This window comes from Tursiops truncatus, chromosome 7, assembly GCF_011762595.2.
Source record: "Tursiops truncatus isolate mTurTru1 chromosome 7, mTurTru1.mat.Y, whole genome shotgun sequence".
Taxonomy (NCBI): domain Eukaryota; kingdom Metazoa; phylum Chordata; class Mammalia; order Artiodactyla; family Delphinidae; genus Tursiops; species Tursiops truncatus.
Genome location: NC_047040.1, coordinates 45,101,258 through 45,116,701, shown reverse-complemented (window position 1 = coordinate 45,116,701; position 15,444 = coordinate 45,101,258). Strand labels below are relative to the sequence as shown.

The 15,444-nt window shown below is 33.6% G+C and overlaps 1 protein-coding gene across 1 annotated transcript in view; it reads left to right on the top strand.

Moving 5' to 3' along the window:
• Nucleotides 1-2,671: 2,671 nt before the first annotated feature.
• The window catches only part of COL3A1 (collagen type III alpha 1 chain), a 38,794-nt gene continuing 26,021 nt past the window's right edge, over nucleotides 2,672-15,444 (top strand). Inside the window, exons 1-5 of the mRNA XM_019931540.3 lie at nucleotides 2,672-2,867; nucleotides 12,673-12,875; nucleotides 13,121-13,171; nucleotides 13,608-13,721; nucleotides 15,012-15,089. Of these exons, the coding sequence (XP_019787099.2) occupies nucleotides 2,789-2,867; nucleotides 12,673-12,875; nucleotides 13,121-13,171; nucleotides 13,608-13,721; nucleotides 15,012-15,089 (525 nt within the window). The 5' untranslated portion in view covers nucleotides 2,672-2,788. The remainder of the gene's footprint in view (nucleotides 2,868-12,672; nucleotides 12,876-13,120; nucleotides 13,172-13,607; nucleotides 13,722-15,011; nucleotides 15,090-15,444) is intronic.

The following is a 15,444-nucleotide window of genomic DNA, read 5'->3' as shown; positions in this document are numbered from 1 at the left end:
GAGACTTCTCTTCCATGTGTTTTTCGTGATGGAGATAATTGATTTTCTTATCGCTATTGTAGAAAGCACTGCTGACATTCACTGGCTTACTGAATTCATCACAGCTGTGTTTATGCATCTCTCCCAAGCTCCATTTTCCACTGAACTGGAAAAGATTTGAATTTTTGTTTGATAATCTGCCACACCCTTGCTTTCCCTCATCTTTTCAGTTACCCTCTTCGTTAAAGGAGAACCAGATTAATCAGTGCTTTAGTTGGTGCAGGTGTTTAGATTTGTGTTAAAACTCTAAATGTGATCCAGACAGCAAAATGACATGTCTCTGTGAACTGGTTAATATCAGGGAAGTCAGGGATGTATAGAAATCAATGTGTGTCTAGATTACTACAAGGACATCAGCCCTTGGATTGCATAATAGAATTCAACACTGTCTGTATTTTGTCCAGTTGTGATACCAGCTGAGATCCACATCCATCTAGACACCTTATTAGAAAACATTTTGACATGAAGAGGAAAATAAGATCTGGGACATAGAATACAAAGGATCCTGGTGCAGGACCTCCAGATATGCTTGCGGTAGTGAAGAATGCCAAATCAGAAAATCTGGAGTATGATATTTATCTCTGGATCTCTCATGGATACCTTAAAACACAACAATTATTTTTTTATGCAAAGTATCAGCTAACTTTTTAAAAATGAGTACATCAATCATGAATTTTTCTCATGAGTATAAAACTTTTATTTGAATAGATAACCAAATTAAGAATTTTAGGACAAACCAAAAATACAATAGAAATTGTATATGTAATGCCTGAAATAAAGCATAAAAAGCATTATTTAAAACTAATGTATCTAATTTTCCACATTGGAAACCAATTCTAATGAAGAAATTTAATAAATTTCAACTTTTATTGATCATGTACATAAGATAAGATAATGAATACAGATATATAAATTATTTTATGCAAGTGTCAGAGACACCAGGAGAAAAATGAATCATGTTTCTGAATTGGTTTGAACACAAGGGGATTTTTTTTTAATATAAAGTGAAGATGATTGAAAGACAGAAAAATGTATATAACAGTCTTTTCCCCCAACAACTCCACTATGATCCAATAGCAAAGCTTATTTTCATGACTGTTCAATTGTTACTTTTTTTCCCTCAAATAGTGTATCTCTGGTCTAAAATCAGAAGATGTACAAGAGATTGGTCCAACTAGTTTTCTTTTCCTGTCACCAGATGATGTCATCTACACTTGGACATCTTTGTGCTTTTAGTAGCTGGGCCTGTAGGGAGGCAAGTGTACAACTGTCCTCTCTTATAGAATAGATGTACACCTACAATTATACAAATAACATGTAAATTGAGTAAAAAATTATGTAACATGAATTGGGAGAAAGAGAAAGAAGAAGATGAAAACAGTTGTAACGGAGGAAAGTCTTGAACTGGGTATTAGAGAAGTGACTTCCATGAATTGGTGTGAGATGGGGAGAATTTTACGTGCGCATACATGCATGGAGATGGGCATGGCTAAGTTGACATGGAAAAAATAAAATAAATGCATGTGACCTTGATTAGAATTGAATAGCTCATGTAGAATAGAGAGATGAATGAAGGAACTATGGACTGATGATTAGGGTATAAAGAAATATAGTGATTAATAGAAATAACTTGGTACTGTGGACAAGCACATTTTTCTTGCAAAAATTTATCAAAGACCTATAAATAGTATTTGCCCCTCTTTAAAATATGACCCAGAAATTACTCCCCATATCCAGAAATACATTGAAAATCTATGTTAACGTGGCCTGGAAATTATACATACAAAAGTCTAAATTGAGAAATATTTATACTAATATTTATACCAATCTAGATAAAATGAGAACTTTTGGTACTCTTTTGATATTTCATGTGATAAGCTCTTTCTCTTTCTGTTTCTTACAAAGTCAAGACATGAAGGGCTAAATTTTTCTCTAGAAAAATCCGTTTCAGCTTTTACAAGCAGTACAAAATTTGCACTCTCACAAGGAATTACTCTTTGGCTGGCTAAAGAAATTTGTGACAAATAGAAACAGCTATAGATTAGTAGCTAACTTTTAAGGTGCCATTCAAACATATCTTAGATACTTAGTCTTTTGACATTTGCCTGAAACTGAATTTCCAGGACCCAGAGTGGGTGGACAAACAGAGGCTTTTCTTCCAGTTAATCTTTTACAGTTCCCTATTTAAATTGAGTTAGGGTGGATTCTGGCAAAATCCCAATATAAAAGTCTTCTAGGAAGATCAGGTTGGCAAATTAGTCATGCCCAAGAAAAGGGCATCAAGAAATTTCTCAAAATGATGCAGTTGTTAATAAGGGGAGATAAAAAAATACCCACATCTAAGTCTTTTATTAAAACTCAAGGCAGAGCTTTTTGATATACATTCTTAAGTTGTGCAAAGACACGTATGACTAAAATATGAAACAAACTTATACACACACATATAGACACAAGCTCCAGATGTGCAATTTCTCCTAAGTTGTGTGTTGTGTCTTCCATAAGGGAAAAAGACATATTAATCATTTCTTTTACTGCTCAGGGGATGGGTGCTGCTCTCATATTTCAGAAAGGGGCTGGAGAGCGAGGGAAGCCAAACTTTTTCCTATTTAAGGCCAAAGCACAGGAATCTCAGTGGCTGAGTTTTATGACGGGCCCGGTGCTGAAGGGCAGGGAACAACTGATGGTGCTACTCTGAGCTGCTTTGCTTTTCTCCTTTTTGCACAAAGAGTCTCATGTCCGATATTTAGACATGATGAGCTTTGTGCAAAAGGGGATCTGGTTACTTTTCGCCCTGCTTCATCCCACTGTTATTCTGGCACAACAGGAAGGTGAGTAGGTACCGATTTCAAGAAACTTTATGGGGTTTTTGCCTTTACTTCTCTTTACAAATCAGTATAAAGGGGAAACCAGTCTCCTAAAAGCTAATTTCCTCTGTCAGCTCCCAGCTGTGAAACATAGAACCGACCAGGGTGGTGCTTTTTACATTTGCTTAAAGAGAATACTGTCGTTTTGTATTTAAAAGTTCTCTGGTTGTTGAAGATAAAGATGTTCTTGTACTAACTTGTTTTCACGTTAATGGTACTGGAAACTTTTTTAAATGGCTTTACAAAGTTCCCCTCCTGGATTGTTAACATCGTGGAACGCTTCCCTAAGCAGTCTGGAAGTTATTGGTCTCTTGTTATACCTTTATGCTCTCCTTTGTATGCTGGATTCTTTGTCAGCATAGAGCATTAAGCATTGTTTACCCAGTAAGATAATGCATCTGAAAAATAGCATGCATTAAGGATAGTCTAAAGGAAAACACTACACATTATTAGAACCACTGAAATATATTTCTGTAAAATGGCAACAAGGTAATATCTGCAACGTTCTTTAAAGGTTCAAACTGTAAAAAAGTTTCATTGTTCCTGTTGGTATTCAGTTTCAAGCACTTACATGGTTGATTAATACGTATCTTCTAATAATTTATTGTTAAGGGCCTAGTGTTTTCTGCATGTTCTACATTTTAACTGCATTTACATTGACAAAGAGAATATTTATGAAAATATTTTCAACAGGAATGTTTGACTTTTCTGCCAACAAGGTAAAGATATTAGTACTCTTTGACTTCAAAAAGTTGATTTGTTCTATTTTCTAATAAGTGCAAATGATGGTTCTCATGTTCTAATTTCCTCAAAACCATGTTTGGTTCATTATCTTACTGTGTGAAAATATTTATTTTAATTCATATGTTTCTCAGAGTCATTAAAATACCAGACATATTGGAATTAAACCTTTCATAGAAATAAGTCTTTAAATGCTAAGTTTGAAGATACTAGAAGAAATCATTACACATTCATTTCTATGTGCACATAATACAAAAATGCTTACATTTAAACCTATAGTTTTTGCAAACATAGTGTCTGAAAACAGTTTTTCATTTTTAATGTCAGATATCTTTAGTGTCCTATAGGTTGTATATGGAAGTAGGAGGGAAACACCCAATGATATTTCTTCAGTTATATTCAGACCATGGCCACAAACGAAAAGAAACATCCATATTCCTTGTTCCCTTAATTTCCTCTCCTCCTTTTTCCTCTCCTCCCTTCCTTTCTCCACCTTCTTATCTCTCCACCCCTTTTGACTCCTTTAGACCTCTTCCCCCTTGTCATTCCTTCGCTCATCACCCCACCCCCTTCCTAGGCAAGACCATCTCTCCTCCTCCTTCCCCACTTCCTCTATCACCCCCGCCCTCATCCCCTAGTGCCCACCGTGTGGCTTCATCTCTTTTCTTTCTTCCCTCCTCTTGTCTCCTCCCCCTTTCTTTCCCTTGAATTCTCAATCCTCTTTCTTCTGTTCCTCTCCTCTTCTCCTCCCCATTCTATTCTCCCAGAAGATGCCACAACCCCTAGTCCTTCCTTGGCTAAAATACCAAATGACTTCTACCACACCTCCACCTCAATCAAGACTTTTACCTTTTTAAAACTCCTTAAATTCTGCTAATTTCTGGGAAAAAAATCACAAAGTTCTCATTTGTTGGAAAGACTGCAAACATTTAATGTTTAGTTCAAAAGAGTGACAAAATATTTGTGGTTGCCTCGTGGTTACAATCTTTTATAATCATTATGACTATTTTTCTTCTCAATCCCACTTCAGAGGGGAAAAAAGTGTTTGATACCTACAGGATCTTTATATCACATAAGTTCTTTTTATTTTCCCTTTTCCCTTTAGCTGCAGAACATAATAAAAAACTATGAAATTTTGCTGATCCATTTGTATGCTTTTATGCTCAAAAGAAGTTGTAAAGGATTTTGTTCAGTTTGCTGCTTTTGTTTCTCATGAAAAAAGATGTTTAAGTTTTTTTTGAGATAGTAACATCTTATGTTCCCTGGAGGTTTTACAAAACAAGGCCAAAAATTGCTGGTAGATTAGTTTTGGGGAGGTTACAGGAGGTGGTTGAATATACAGCACATTGAGAATAGTCATATATAGTTCTGGGATATGGGTTTCTTATAAATGCCCCGAGAATCCCAGAAGCAGAACAGCTCCAATAAGCACTAACTTCTAGTCTACTCACACGAATATTCTAGAGCATAAAACATGTCCTCACAAAGAATTTTGGTCTTTTTACAAATCTGTGAAAGTTCTATCTAATTCATGTATTTTCTTCTACCAATGGAGAAATATGTTCTATTTTATATCTCCTGTAGTTTATAAACATGCCAGATTTTAAGCACAAAGACTTGCCACCTGACAGACAGTTACCATTTGCATAACCAATGCCAACATAAATGTTACACAGCTGGATTCCGTACTTTATAATGAGATTTTTAAAATATCACGTGTGTGAATTTTAAATATTAAACACTACTTTCCTAAGAAAATAGGTATATTACTGATAAAATATTGTCAAACACACATACTCAAACACAAACACATGGTAGCAATATTCAAAGACTTTTAGGAAATGGGCTTGAATGTTATGACTATTTTCAAAATTCCATATATAACTATTCCACATATAATATATAACTATTTTTGTGAATATTTGTCAAGTTTCTGATTTTTTAGACTATTTGACATATTTTAGTTACTGCTTATTAAATAGATAAAAGGATAAAAAGTTATTACTAAGTAATATTGCTTCATTAGGGCAGGGAGATAAACTTTATTTTAATTAAAAGTGTTCTAATGTTTGAGCTTATATTTAGTTACTCGGCTAATTACACTGTGATAATGAACTGTGGGCATTTAATTGTTTTAGAATTAAAGTCCACTGTAAATGGACTCAGAGAAATCAGTTCCTTATCACAGGTTATGAGAGTCTATTTTCTTTTACATTAATTTCCATTATGCTTTAAGAGGGGATTTGTTACTGATCAAGCACACTTTGAATTGCTAAAACTACTTTTTAAATAGGAGGCTCATCTAAAATTTAAGCAGAAATTATCTTCAGCTCTGTAAAAATATAAATTCCAAGAAAATAAAATATTGGTACAAAATTTTGTGTTTTTCATTAATGATACCTTGCATTTCCTCCCCACCTCTAGAGTATTCAACATCAGATGATCTAAAGGCCTCTAAGAAAATAGATATTCTGATTAAATTCTGAAATTAAACATCTCTGTATTGTAAGAGAAAAGAACAAAGCCACTGGAACAATTCTGGAAAAGGAAGACTGTGGTTATGTGCTTCTAACTAATTCAGATTCTTGGGTTGATGTCTTATCTACAGGCTCATTATAAAAAATCAAGAACCACTGGATATGAGTTTTCTAGGAGTAGAGTTGAGACTAAAAGCCCTCACAAAAGTCTCTGTTCCACACCTACAGAGTTGCATACCAGAACTTGAGTAGTCACTCAGGGAGAAGAGTGCCATCTACTGAAACCCCATGGTTTCCATTGTGGATGACTGGTGCAGCGTTCCAAAGATTATGTAGCTCAGTTCTTTCATTCTGTAACATCAGATGATCTCACCACCTTGAAGTGATTAAAGTGGATTGCTTAAGAGTTAAAGTTTTAAAGATGAAAGATGTTATTGCCTTTGCTGGACATGAAGAACATTTGTAAAGTTTCCAGGTCTACAATAACTTTCTGGAAACGTCTCAGTGAGCTGTTTCTCGTAAAACAATTTTTCTTGGAAAAAAGTGTAGTGCTGTTGTTTTCTACATTCAAAAGAAAAAATAAAATAAAATAGAAAAGAGAGGGGTGGTATGATGTAAAAACATCTAGAGTTTTCAAAAGGGAAACTTGGCCTGTTTCATGTCAAGATGACAACGGAAAAAATAAGATAGCAATTCTTACACAAACCATTTGTTAACTGCAGTTTGGGGAGTTACATTAAACACTAGAATTTCTGTCTGTGCCTAATGAAAACACAGCAGAAATGGATTCCTTTCAGATTAACTAATAAAACCGTTGTATTTTCCATGACTGAGGTCAAGAACTGCCGTTTAAAATGTAATCTTAGTGAACAAAATGAAAAGTTCAAAGAAGAGGGCAAAAATTAAAGTGCCCCAAAGATGTAAACATTGAACATAAAGGATTCAGAACCTATTAAAAATTAAATTTGCTTTGAAAAGTCACATTAAGAAATTACTGCTTCAGTAAAATGGCATTTATTTTTCCAAAACTTTGTTTTCTGTAGTATTTGGTGTGGAGGATAGCAAACAGGGACTGTGTTTCTCAAGTTAATTAAAATCAGAGAAACACTCTGGAGCTGCCTGGTATGTTCATAAATGTCCAGGTTCAGAAGGGAAGCTTTTAATGTAGTTAGAAGTTCATTAATATGAATCATTTAGTAACTATATTTTCTGAAAATCAATCTTAGACATCCTAAATATGTTGTTTTGCACTGGATACATAAGCCTTATCTGTTTATTGTTGTTGCCGCTGATAGGACCCTGCTTCTCTGTATCTAGTAAAATGTATGCTGAGTTCCCAGTCCCAGTTAATCCTGTTGGTGGTCTGGATGTCATTAGGGTGGTCTTGGAGATTAAAGTCTTTTTCATAAGGTCAGGAGAAAATAAACAACAGAATTCAACTCCAGATAGTATCTTCTTGTTTTGAGGCCAGATTGAAAAGATATTCTGCAGAAAAATGTTATTCCTTAAAAAAAACAAGAAATAAACCCATCTTTTTAGATTCTGATTTTAAGCATGCAGTATTTAGAAACCATAATGGGACAGAGCTTTGAAGTTAACTTCTTTAATCCCACCCTGCCCTTGAAACTGCAGAAAGGGAATCGAATGTAGTAGTTAAGAGTATGGAATTTAGAGACAGCTTTCCTAGGTTCAAATATTAGCTTTACCTCTTACCATATAAAACCTTGGGAAAATCACTTCATGTCTCTGTAGCTCAGATTTCCCACCTGTAAAATGAGGATTATGACAACACCCACCTCAAAGGGCCTGTGGAAAGATTAAGTAAAATAGATATATGAAGCGCTCAGAACAGGGCTTGCAACATAAGAGATACAGATACAAACTCTGCCTAGTATTAGTTTTACTAACACTGGAAAATAAAATTACTGTAAGGAAGAAATTAAAGTACTTAATGATTTAGTGATAAGGAAGGTAAGAATAACATTTTGGTTATTAGACATAAAACTTAAAGATGTTTGCCAACTGTAATTATACAAGTAGAATATATTTTCCTCAGTAATCCTATAATTGATCACTAATCAGATTATATTATAATGTAATTGCTGATTGTTAGGTATATGATACTTTTAATTCTAATTCTCTAATATTTTTTATTTTTCACAGGGCAAAATATTAACCACCTTAAAGGAAATTTCTAATTGGAGACATAAAAATCATATAACTATAAAGAATAAAACAAGGAAACTTCTAGAAATGATGATTCATAAAATTTCTTGGTTTTGGGTTTTTGTGGGTTTTTTTGTAGGGGACAAGAATAAGAAGAATCTACCTTGTCCATGCAAAACATTTTAAAATTGAAATTATCTATCTACTTAGGTCTACAGATATTTCCTTCAATCCTTTTTGTTAATTCATCTAACATACTTTAACATACTCTGATTAATAATAAGCAGCCAAAACATATTTATTAAAATGTGTGTTCTTCAAACATAAGTATCATTTAAAAGCCAAACATATTTCAGTTGGAAGCTATATGAACTCCTTTTGCTCACACTTACAAAATGTTCAACTTTCTACAGTAAACAGGAAAATAATGTTACAATAATTTGCATATCACATCTGTTATTTTTAGATTTTCAGATTAAAGAAAACCTACTCTCTGAAGAGGATTCAATAAGAAGAGAAGAGAAAAAAAATTAAACTTATCACTCAAGCTAAATTAACAATTTGATTGGATGCTTTAAGGCATATTATTTTTACTCCAAAAATGTAATTAAGACAAACATAACTTGCATTATTTTTTAGTCACTACAGTAAAATTCCATCAAATCAGCATAAATTAACATTTGAAGAATGGAAACCAAAACAACAAAAAGGAAAGTTTTTAAGAACATCTGAAAATATTAACTTATGTTACTTGGTTTTATTTTTCTCTAAAGTTCCAAAGCAAAGAGCTAGGAAATAAAAGAGTCAAAGAGTGGATTATGTCATACACTAGCTTCATTTTGTTTTATAACTTAGATGATGATTTAGTCTAATGCATTGTTTGAGTGACCACAGAGAAATTTATTTCAGGACAGTTCTTTGTACTAAGGAACAGAAACACTAAGTGACATGAGAGGTGGGGTTTAAAATTAATTACACATTGGAACAGGGAGACTTAGTTTAAGCAATAACAATAAAGGAAGTAATTGGGAGATCTATTACTTGTCCAGCAGTAAAAATGAGATTATTTACTTTTTCTTTAACATATTTACAAAAGTACATATCTTATTTTTTTCATCAAAGCTGCTCTGAATTTAGATATCTAAGAAAATAAGGGAATAATATGAGATGACTACTGTTTCTGAATTCCATTTTCTATTTTATTTCTAAATGCTGCAAGTGGCTAACTAGAGCATTTTATTCCTCTTGAAAACAAAACATTTTTTTCCTTGACTCTGCCATGATTTTCTCGTATATAACTAGGCTATAGTCCTAAAACTGAGGACCGTGAGACATCTGTGTAATAGGTTTAGCTTCTGAGAGAACATATTGCCAACCATATTTTGTCATGCACAAAACACAAAGTTAGAGGCAACTACATAAAATTCTCCATTCTTTCAACAAGGGTGACTGAGGTAGAACTGCAGAGAAAAGTCTGACTTTCAGCTACAAGTTTCTACAGGAACTGACTTTTCAGGAGAGCCAGATTTCTTTCAAATGAATGTGAGATAAGTTACGGCAATAAACAAAAGTGCATTAATTCTTACTTTTCAAGCATTCCACCTTTCTTCTTTTATTTAGAACAACATCACCTTAAAAAAAAAGAGAAGTACACCAAATTAGCTCAACCTTTATATTGAGACCTCTATGTTTTAAAAAGCATAACACACATGGCTTCTAATAAAATTTGGAAAGAAAAGGCTAAATAATTTTCATTTATGTAACACTGAGTTTAACCCCAATTCTAAAAAAGGCATTTACAACTTTAATGTCAATATTATGCTCATTTGTTTAAAAGTTTGCAGAGCGAATGTAAGATACCGTATCTCTAGGTTGTGATAGTACCTTCAATGAGACACAAATATAGGAGGATGAATACACAAGGGAAAATGTTTTATGTTAATTTTAAAGCAGAATAAGAACATACGAAGACAAGATATTTAAAATACAACATGCTTGACCCTAGTTTTAACTGTTATCTTCATTTGTCTTTAATATGCCATCAGTATCCAACAGCTAATTTTTATAAAACAGGTCCTATGTTAAATATAGAAAGATATTCTTGACCCAAAGACAAAGAGCTAAAAAAAGTATTCGTATAAACTGGTCGTATCTTTTTCTTTTTTTTCTCAGCTTTATTGAAATATAAATGACAAATGAAATTGTATATATTTAAGGTGTACAACATGATGAGTTGATATATATACACATTGTGAAATGATTACCACAATCAAATTAATTAATACATCCACATAGTTACGTGTGTGTGTGTGTGTGTGTGTGTGTGTGTGTGTGTCGTGAAAACACTTAAAATCTACTCTCAGCAAATTTCAAACATATATTGGCCTATGGTCAATATTCTTTATACTAGTGATATCTTCAAGGAAGCTGAGAAGCCTGATATCCACATTATTAATGAGAAAAAATCTTGAGCTAAAACTAATCTGTTGGGACACTTCATATAATGTTAATTTAGAGAATTTTTTTAAAAATAATTCACCTTAAGAAAAGGGAACCAGTGTAAAGTTTGAAGAGTGTATGTCATACAATTTTATTAAACAACCTTCCATCTCATCAAAATTTTCATGCCTTTTCTGAAAACCAGTGAACTTAGTTCCTAAATATGTCATTTCTGCTTAGAGAACAAACTTAATGCCTAGATCCTTTAAATTACTACTGTTCATAATAATATGAAAAAGATTGCACTTCTCTTAAGCATATCTTTCAAAACACCATTTAAATAGGCCTACTTCATTCACATGAGGTAAGCATTTTGGCATTCAGCTTTTATGCTCACAAAGTATAAAGGAATGCTCCTTTAAAAGCTTAGACAATATTTCTTTCCAATGTTCTCATCTGTTTCAAACATGGAGGAGGAACTATAATAACTTTTTAAAATAAGCAGATTCTTTCTTGCCTATTTAAAATTGCAGTGAAACAATCATACTTTCTTTTATTAGCTGTAAACACATTGGGTAATTGTAACAAGAAAAGACTTTTAAACTTCTTGAATCCATCAGGGGTGTGGCACAAGATGATTAAAGTTGTATCTGCACACATAGATGGAAATGAGGAGAGGAGGTATGCTGCAGAGTCCCTAGATTCTAAAATTCTCCTTTTTCTGTGAAAATTTTTTACTGAATCAGCCAAACCTCTATACTCAAAATATTTAGCATTACTTCAGGTATGGAGAGGATATAAAAACAGGAACTTGAAGAGGTGATCTTCATGGCTGTATGTAGTATCCAGGTGGAAAAATCTCAGGACTCTCTCAAAGGCCTCTTGGCCACAAGGCACCAAAAATTGTTCTTAAATGACTTGCCTTCTCCCAAGCAAACCTCTTTCAACAGACAAAAGTTCAGGCTCTGAGAAAATAAAATTTCACTGTTTCACAAAAATATAAATACTGAACAAGTACGTGATTTGTTGTTGGCAAAAATTTTTGCAGATGTTTAGAAACTTGTAATTTATTTTCTCAGTTACTGGCAAGCTATCAAAGTAATCCTCAAGAGCTAAAGTTGTATTCAAGCACAGTCCACAGCTAATGCTTTAAGAATTGAGACCTGGTTTTATTTTGGCAACCCCTAAGCTGATTCATTGTTAATAGCTGCTGAAATTTCAGTATCGTACATAAAATTAGGAAACAAGTCTAAAATTTTCGTTGAAGCAAATTTTTGACCATTTTAAGCCACACATACACATGATCATGATTCATATTTTTCCTTATTATTCCTTGCCAATTTTTGTTTTAAAAACTTTTTTTTTTTTAGTGATTTGGAAACCTCTTTACATCCATATGAGGTATACAATATATTATATTATATCATATTATGTTGACCTACTAATGCCCAACAGAGCTAGCAGTGATATTCAATACATACAATAAGACTTGTTAAGATTTTCCCAGGAATCTGGAAGAGTTTTATGTTGCCAAGAGTAATTCAGTTTTCCCCTGAATTTCTCAACTAGGTTAATAAAATCCAGAAAGTCTTCAGAGTTAGTGACAAAATCATCTTTATAGTTTAATGCTCCCATCTATAGTTGAAGCAAAGAATAGAAATTAGATAGCAAAACTTGTTTTCAATTGCACAATTAATAAGTAAATGTTTTAGCGATTGTCAGATTTCCACTGGTATTAAGTTCTCACTACAAGCAAAAGTAAAATACCTACCGGCCCTAAGGAAAATTTACCTTGGTATGCCAATTTGTTGTTAATAAACAGATTTGGTATTTAACGCAGTCTCTTACTACTTAGCAAATTATGGAGGAAGACCATGATATTCTTCATAATTTAATTTTTGGATTTTTTTGAATGTGCAAAATATTACATCTCTCTTATTTTTCAGTTGTTGAAGGAGGATGCTCCCATCTTGGTCAGTCCTATGCGGATAGAGATGTCTGGAAACCAGAACCATGCCAAATATGCGTCTGTGACTCAGGATCTGTTCTCTGTGACGACATAATATGTGATGACCAAGAATTAGACTGTCCCAACCCCGAGATCCCATTTGGAGAATGTTGTGCAGTTTGCCCACAGCCTCCAACAGCTGTGAGTTTAAAGAAAATCTGTACATACTCAAGATTCATATTTAAACACATGAATAGTTCCTATGTCATAGGAGCCTGAAAGGAAGTGAAAGTAATGTCCAGCAAATAATCACATGGGTATTACCAGTAAAAACCTGTTAAAAACCAGAGATTGGATGCAATTTAGGATAAGAAATTGGGACACACTTCATGGGAAAATTGTTCCTATCTATGTCTTGTTTAATCTATATCTTTTCCATTTATTAGCCCACTCGCCCTCCTACTGGTCAAGGACCTCAAGGCCCCAAAGGAGATCCAGTAAGTAAACATTCTACAGTGAAAGGAAATTAGTTCCTTGATGAGTTTGCTTTCTTTTTTTCCCTTCTAATAACCTTTCCATATTTGAACTTTCATCATGTATACATTTCCTTTAGTACCACATATTTAAATAATGACACATGATAACTCAAACTGAGAATCCATAATTGTGCATGTAAAGACTCAGATTTCCCCAACTTTGTATAATGTCTTCATCCTTATTATTGGTTTGAAAAATAACATATAGGTCAATATACAAAGGAATAAATTACACTGAAATTATACACATGATTTGGGTACAAATGTATAGATTCCTGAGAAAACGTATCCCTTATGTTGATTTCTTATAAAGCATAGAAGCTACAATTTAATAATGATTCTAAATCACTAGGACTTTTCAGTGTTTTGTTTATTTTTATCTCTGATTTTTTTTTAGGGTCCTCCTGGTATTCCTGGGAGAAATGGTGATCCTGGTATTCCAGGACTGCCAGGTTCCCCTGGTTCTCCCGGCCCTCCTGGAATCTGTGAATCGTGCCCAACTGGTAGCCAGGTAATAAATTCCAGGACTAAAAGAGTGTCCTATTTAAAACTACCTGGTTCATTTTCTTTTCTTTAGTCTATATGACATCTCACTTCTGTGGATTTCTTATATCTATTCTCTGATTTTATGTATTTAACAAATTCCCATCTAGTGCTTATATATGCTAGGCACTCTTCTCAGTGCTTTATAAATATTCACTTTTCCTCATAATTCTAATGCTATTGCTACTATATCTTTGCAAAATTTCCCAGCTTCTAAGCAGGCATATAATATATGCATTAGGCTTGAAAAATGAACCATCAACTCCCCAAAGAATTAACCTAGAGAACTTAGGAATTGCTGTAACTATTCCCCTTATAATCCTGATGGTAAAGCCTCTGAAAGTCTGGACAAAAGCAGTTGAAGAGCTATGAGCACTCCTTAATGACTTCAAGTCCAGAGGATTATTCAAGCCTATGCAACTACTCTTGCCAAGCCTTCAGAGCATATCCTGCTCCTCTTGAAAAGCATGGCAACTCCCTAACTCTGCATGTAAAGCAGATAACTAAACAAATAAATAAGACAACATTTCTACTGCATGAAATTAGGAGAAATCAGAAAACATATATACAAATCACTGTGGGTTGAAAAAAAAGATTTTCAAAAATCAATTTGTTAGGAAGCAAAGGATATAGTCTAACTTATTCTTATCTTGGTACCAAACAGAATCCATTGCTAGGCCTAGAATTCAAAATAAAATAATCTCCAAAACAATCCAATAAACACATGAACCTTTCTATTAAATCTCGTGCTTGTTTTCTATGGGGATGTTTACTTTTTGGCGAATCTGTTAGGTACATTAACTAAAAACTGGAGATATCAATTTTACTTGTATCATTAACTTTTGAGAAAGTAATTTGACATCTTCATTTTTTTCTGCTCAAAGTAAGAAAGTCAGATTATACGATCTCAAGGCTCTTTCAGCCTTCGTCTACGATCTTATGTTTCTAAGGCTGTAGATATCACTTAGAAATATTTTTAGTAAGAGCATGTAGAAAAAAATTATTTAGAAACAAATTGCATACAGTCAGTTGAAAGATTTGTGCATTGCCTAGGCAAGTATTTCTGTAAGACAGCTAATATCTAAAGTTACAGAGATAGAATTAGCAAGATAATTAAATAATACATACCACACTCTCTGGCATGCAGAAAACTTTCTATCAGTGAACAGATGTTGCATGCATTTCTTCTAAATGTTTCTGAAAAGAATTATGATCTATATATCAACATGATCTTATCTACCTCGTCTCTTTGCTACAGAACTATTCTCCCCAGTATGAGGCATATGATGTCAAGTCTGGAGTACCAGGAGGAATCACAGGCTATCCCGGGCCACCTGTATGTACAAGTGTTTGTCAGTATTTAGAGAATAATTTAGCCTTCCACTCTGTTAAATCTTGAATGGTTGTTCTTCTAGTAATACAGTGTTATGACAGAATTGTACAAAATAGCTTATTCTTTGTTAAGGCGGGAAAGAAAATGGTAGGTTTATCATGATCCTTCTTTCCTAACTCATTTTTTTCTTCACTGCCTCTTATTTCATGCTTGTTTTGCCACTCCTTCCTTCTTTACAAAACCACCTATTCCAGGGGCACACCTGCCTTCACACTTAGGTCTCACACTCATATATTTCCTAATTTTAACCAAATTTTGTTATTTTTCACTTCCACTTTTCCTTTTCCTCACCTGAGAA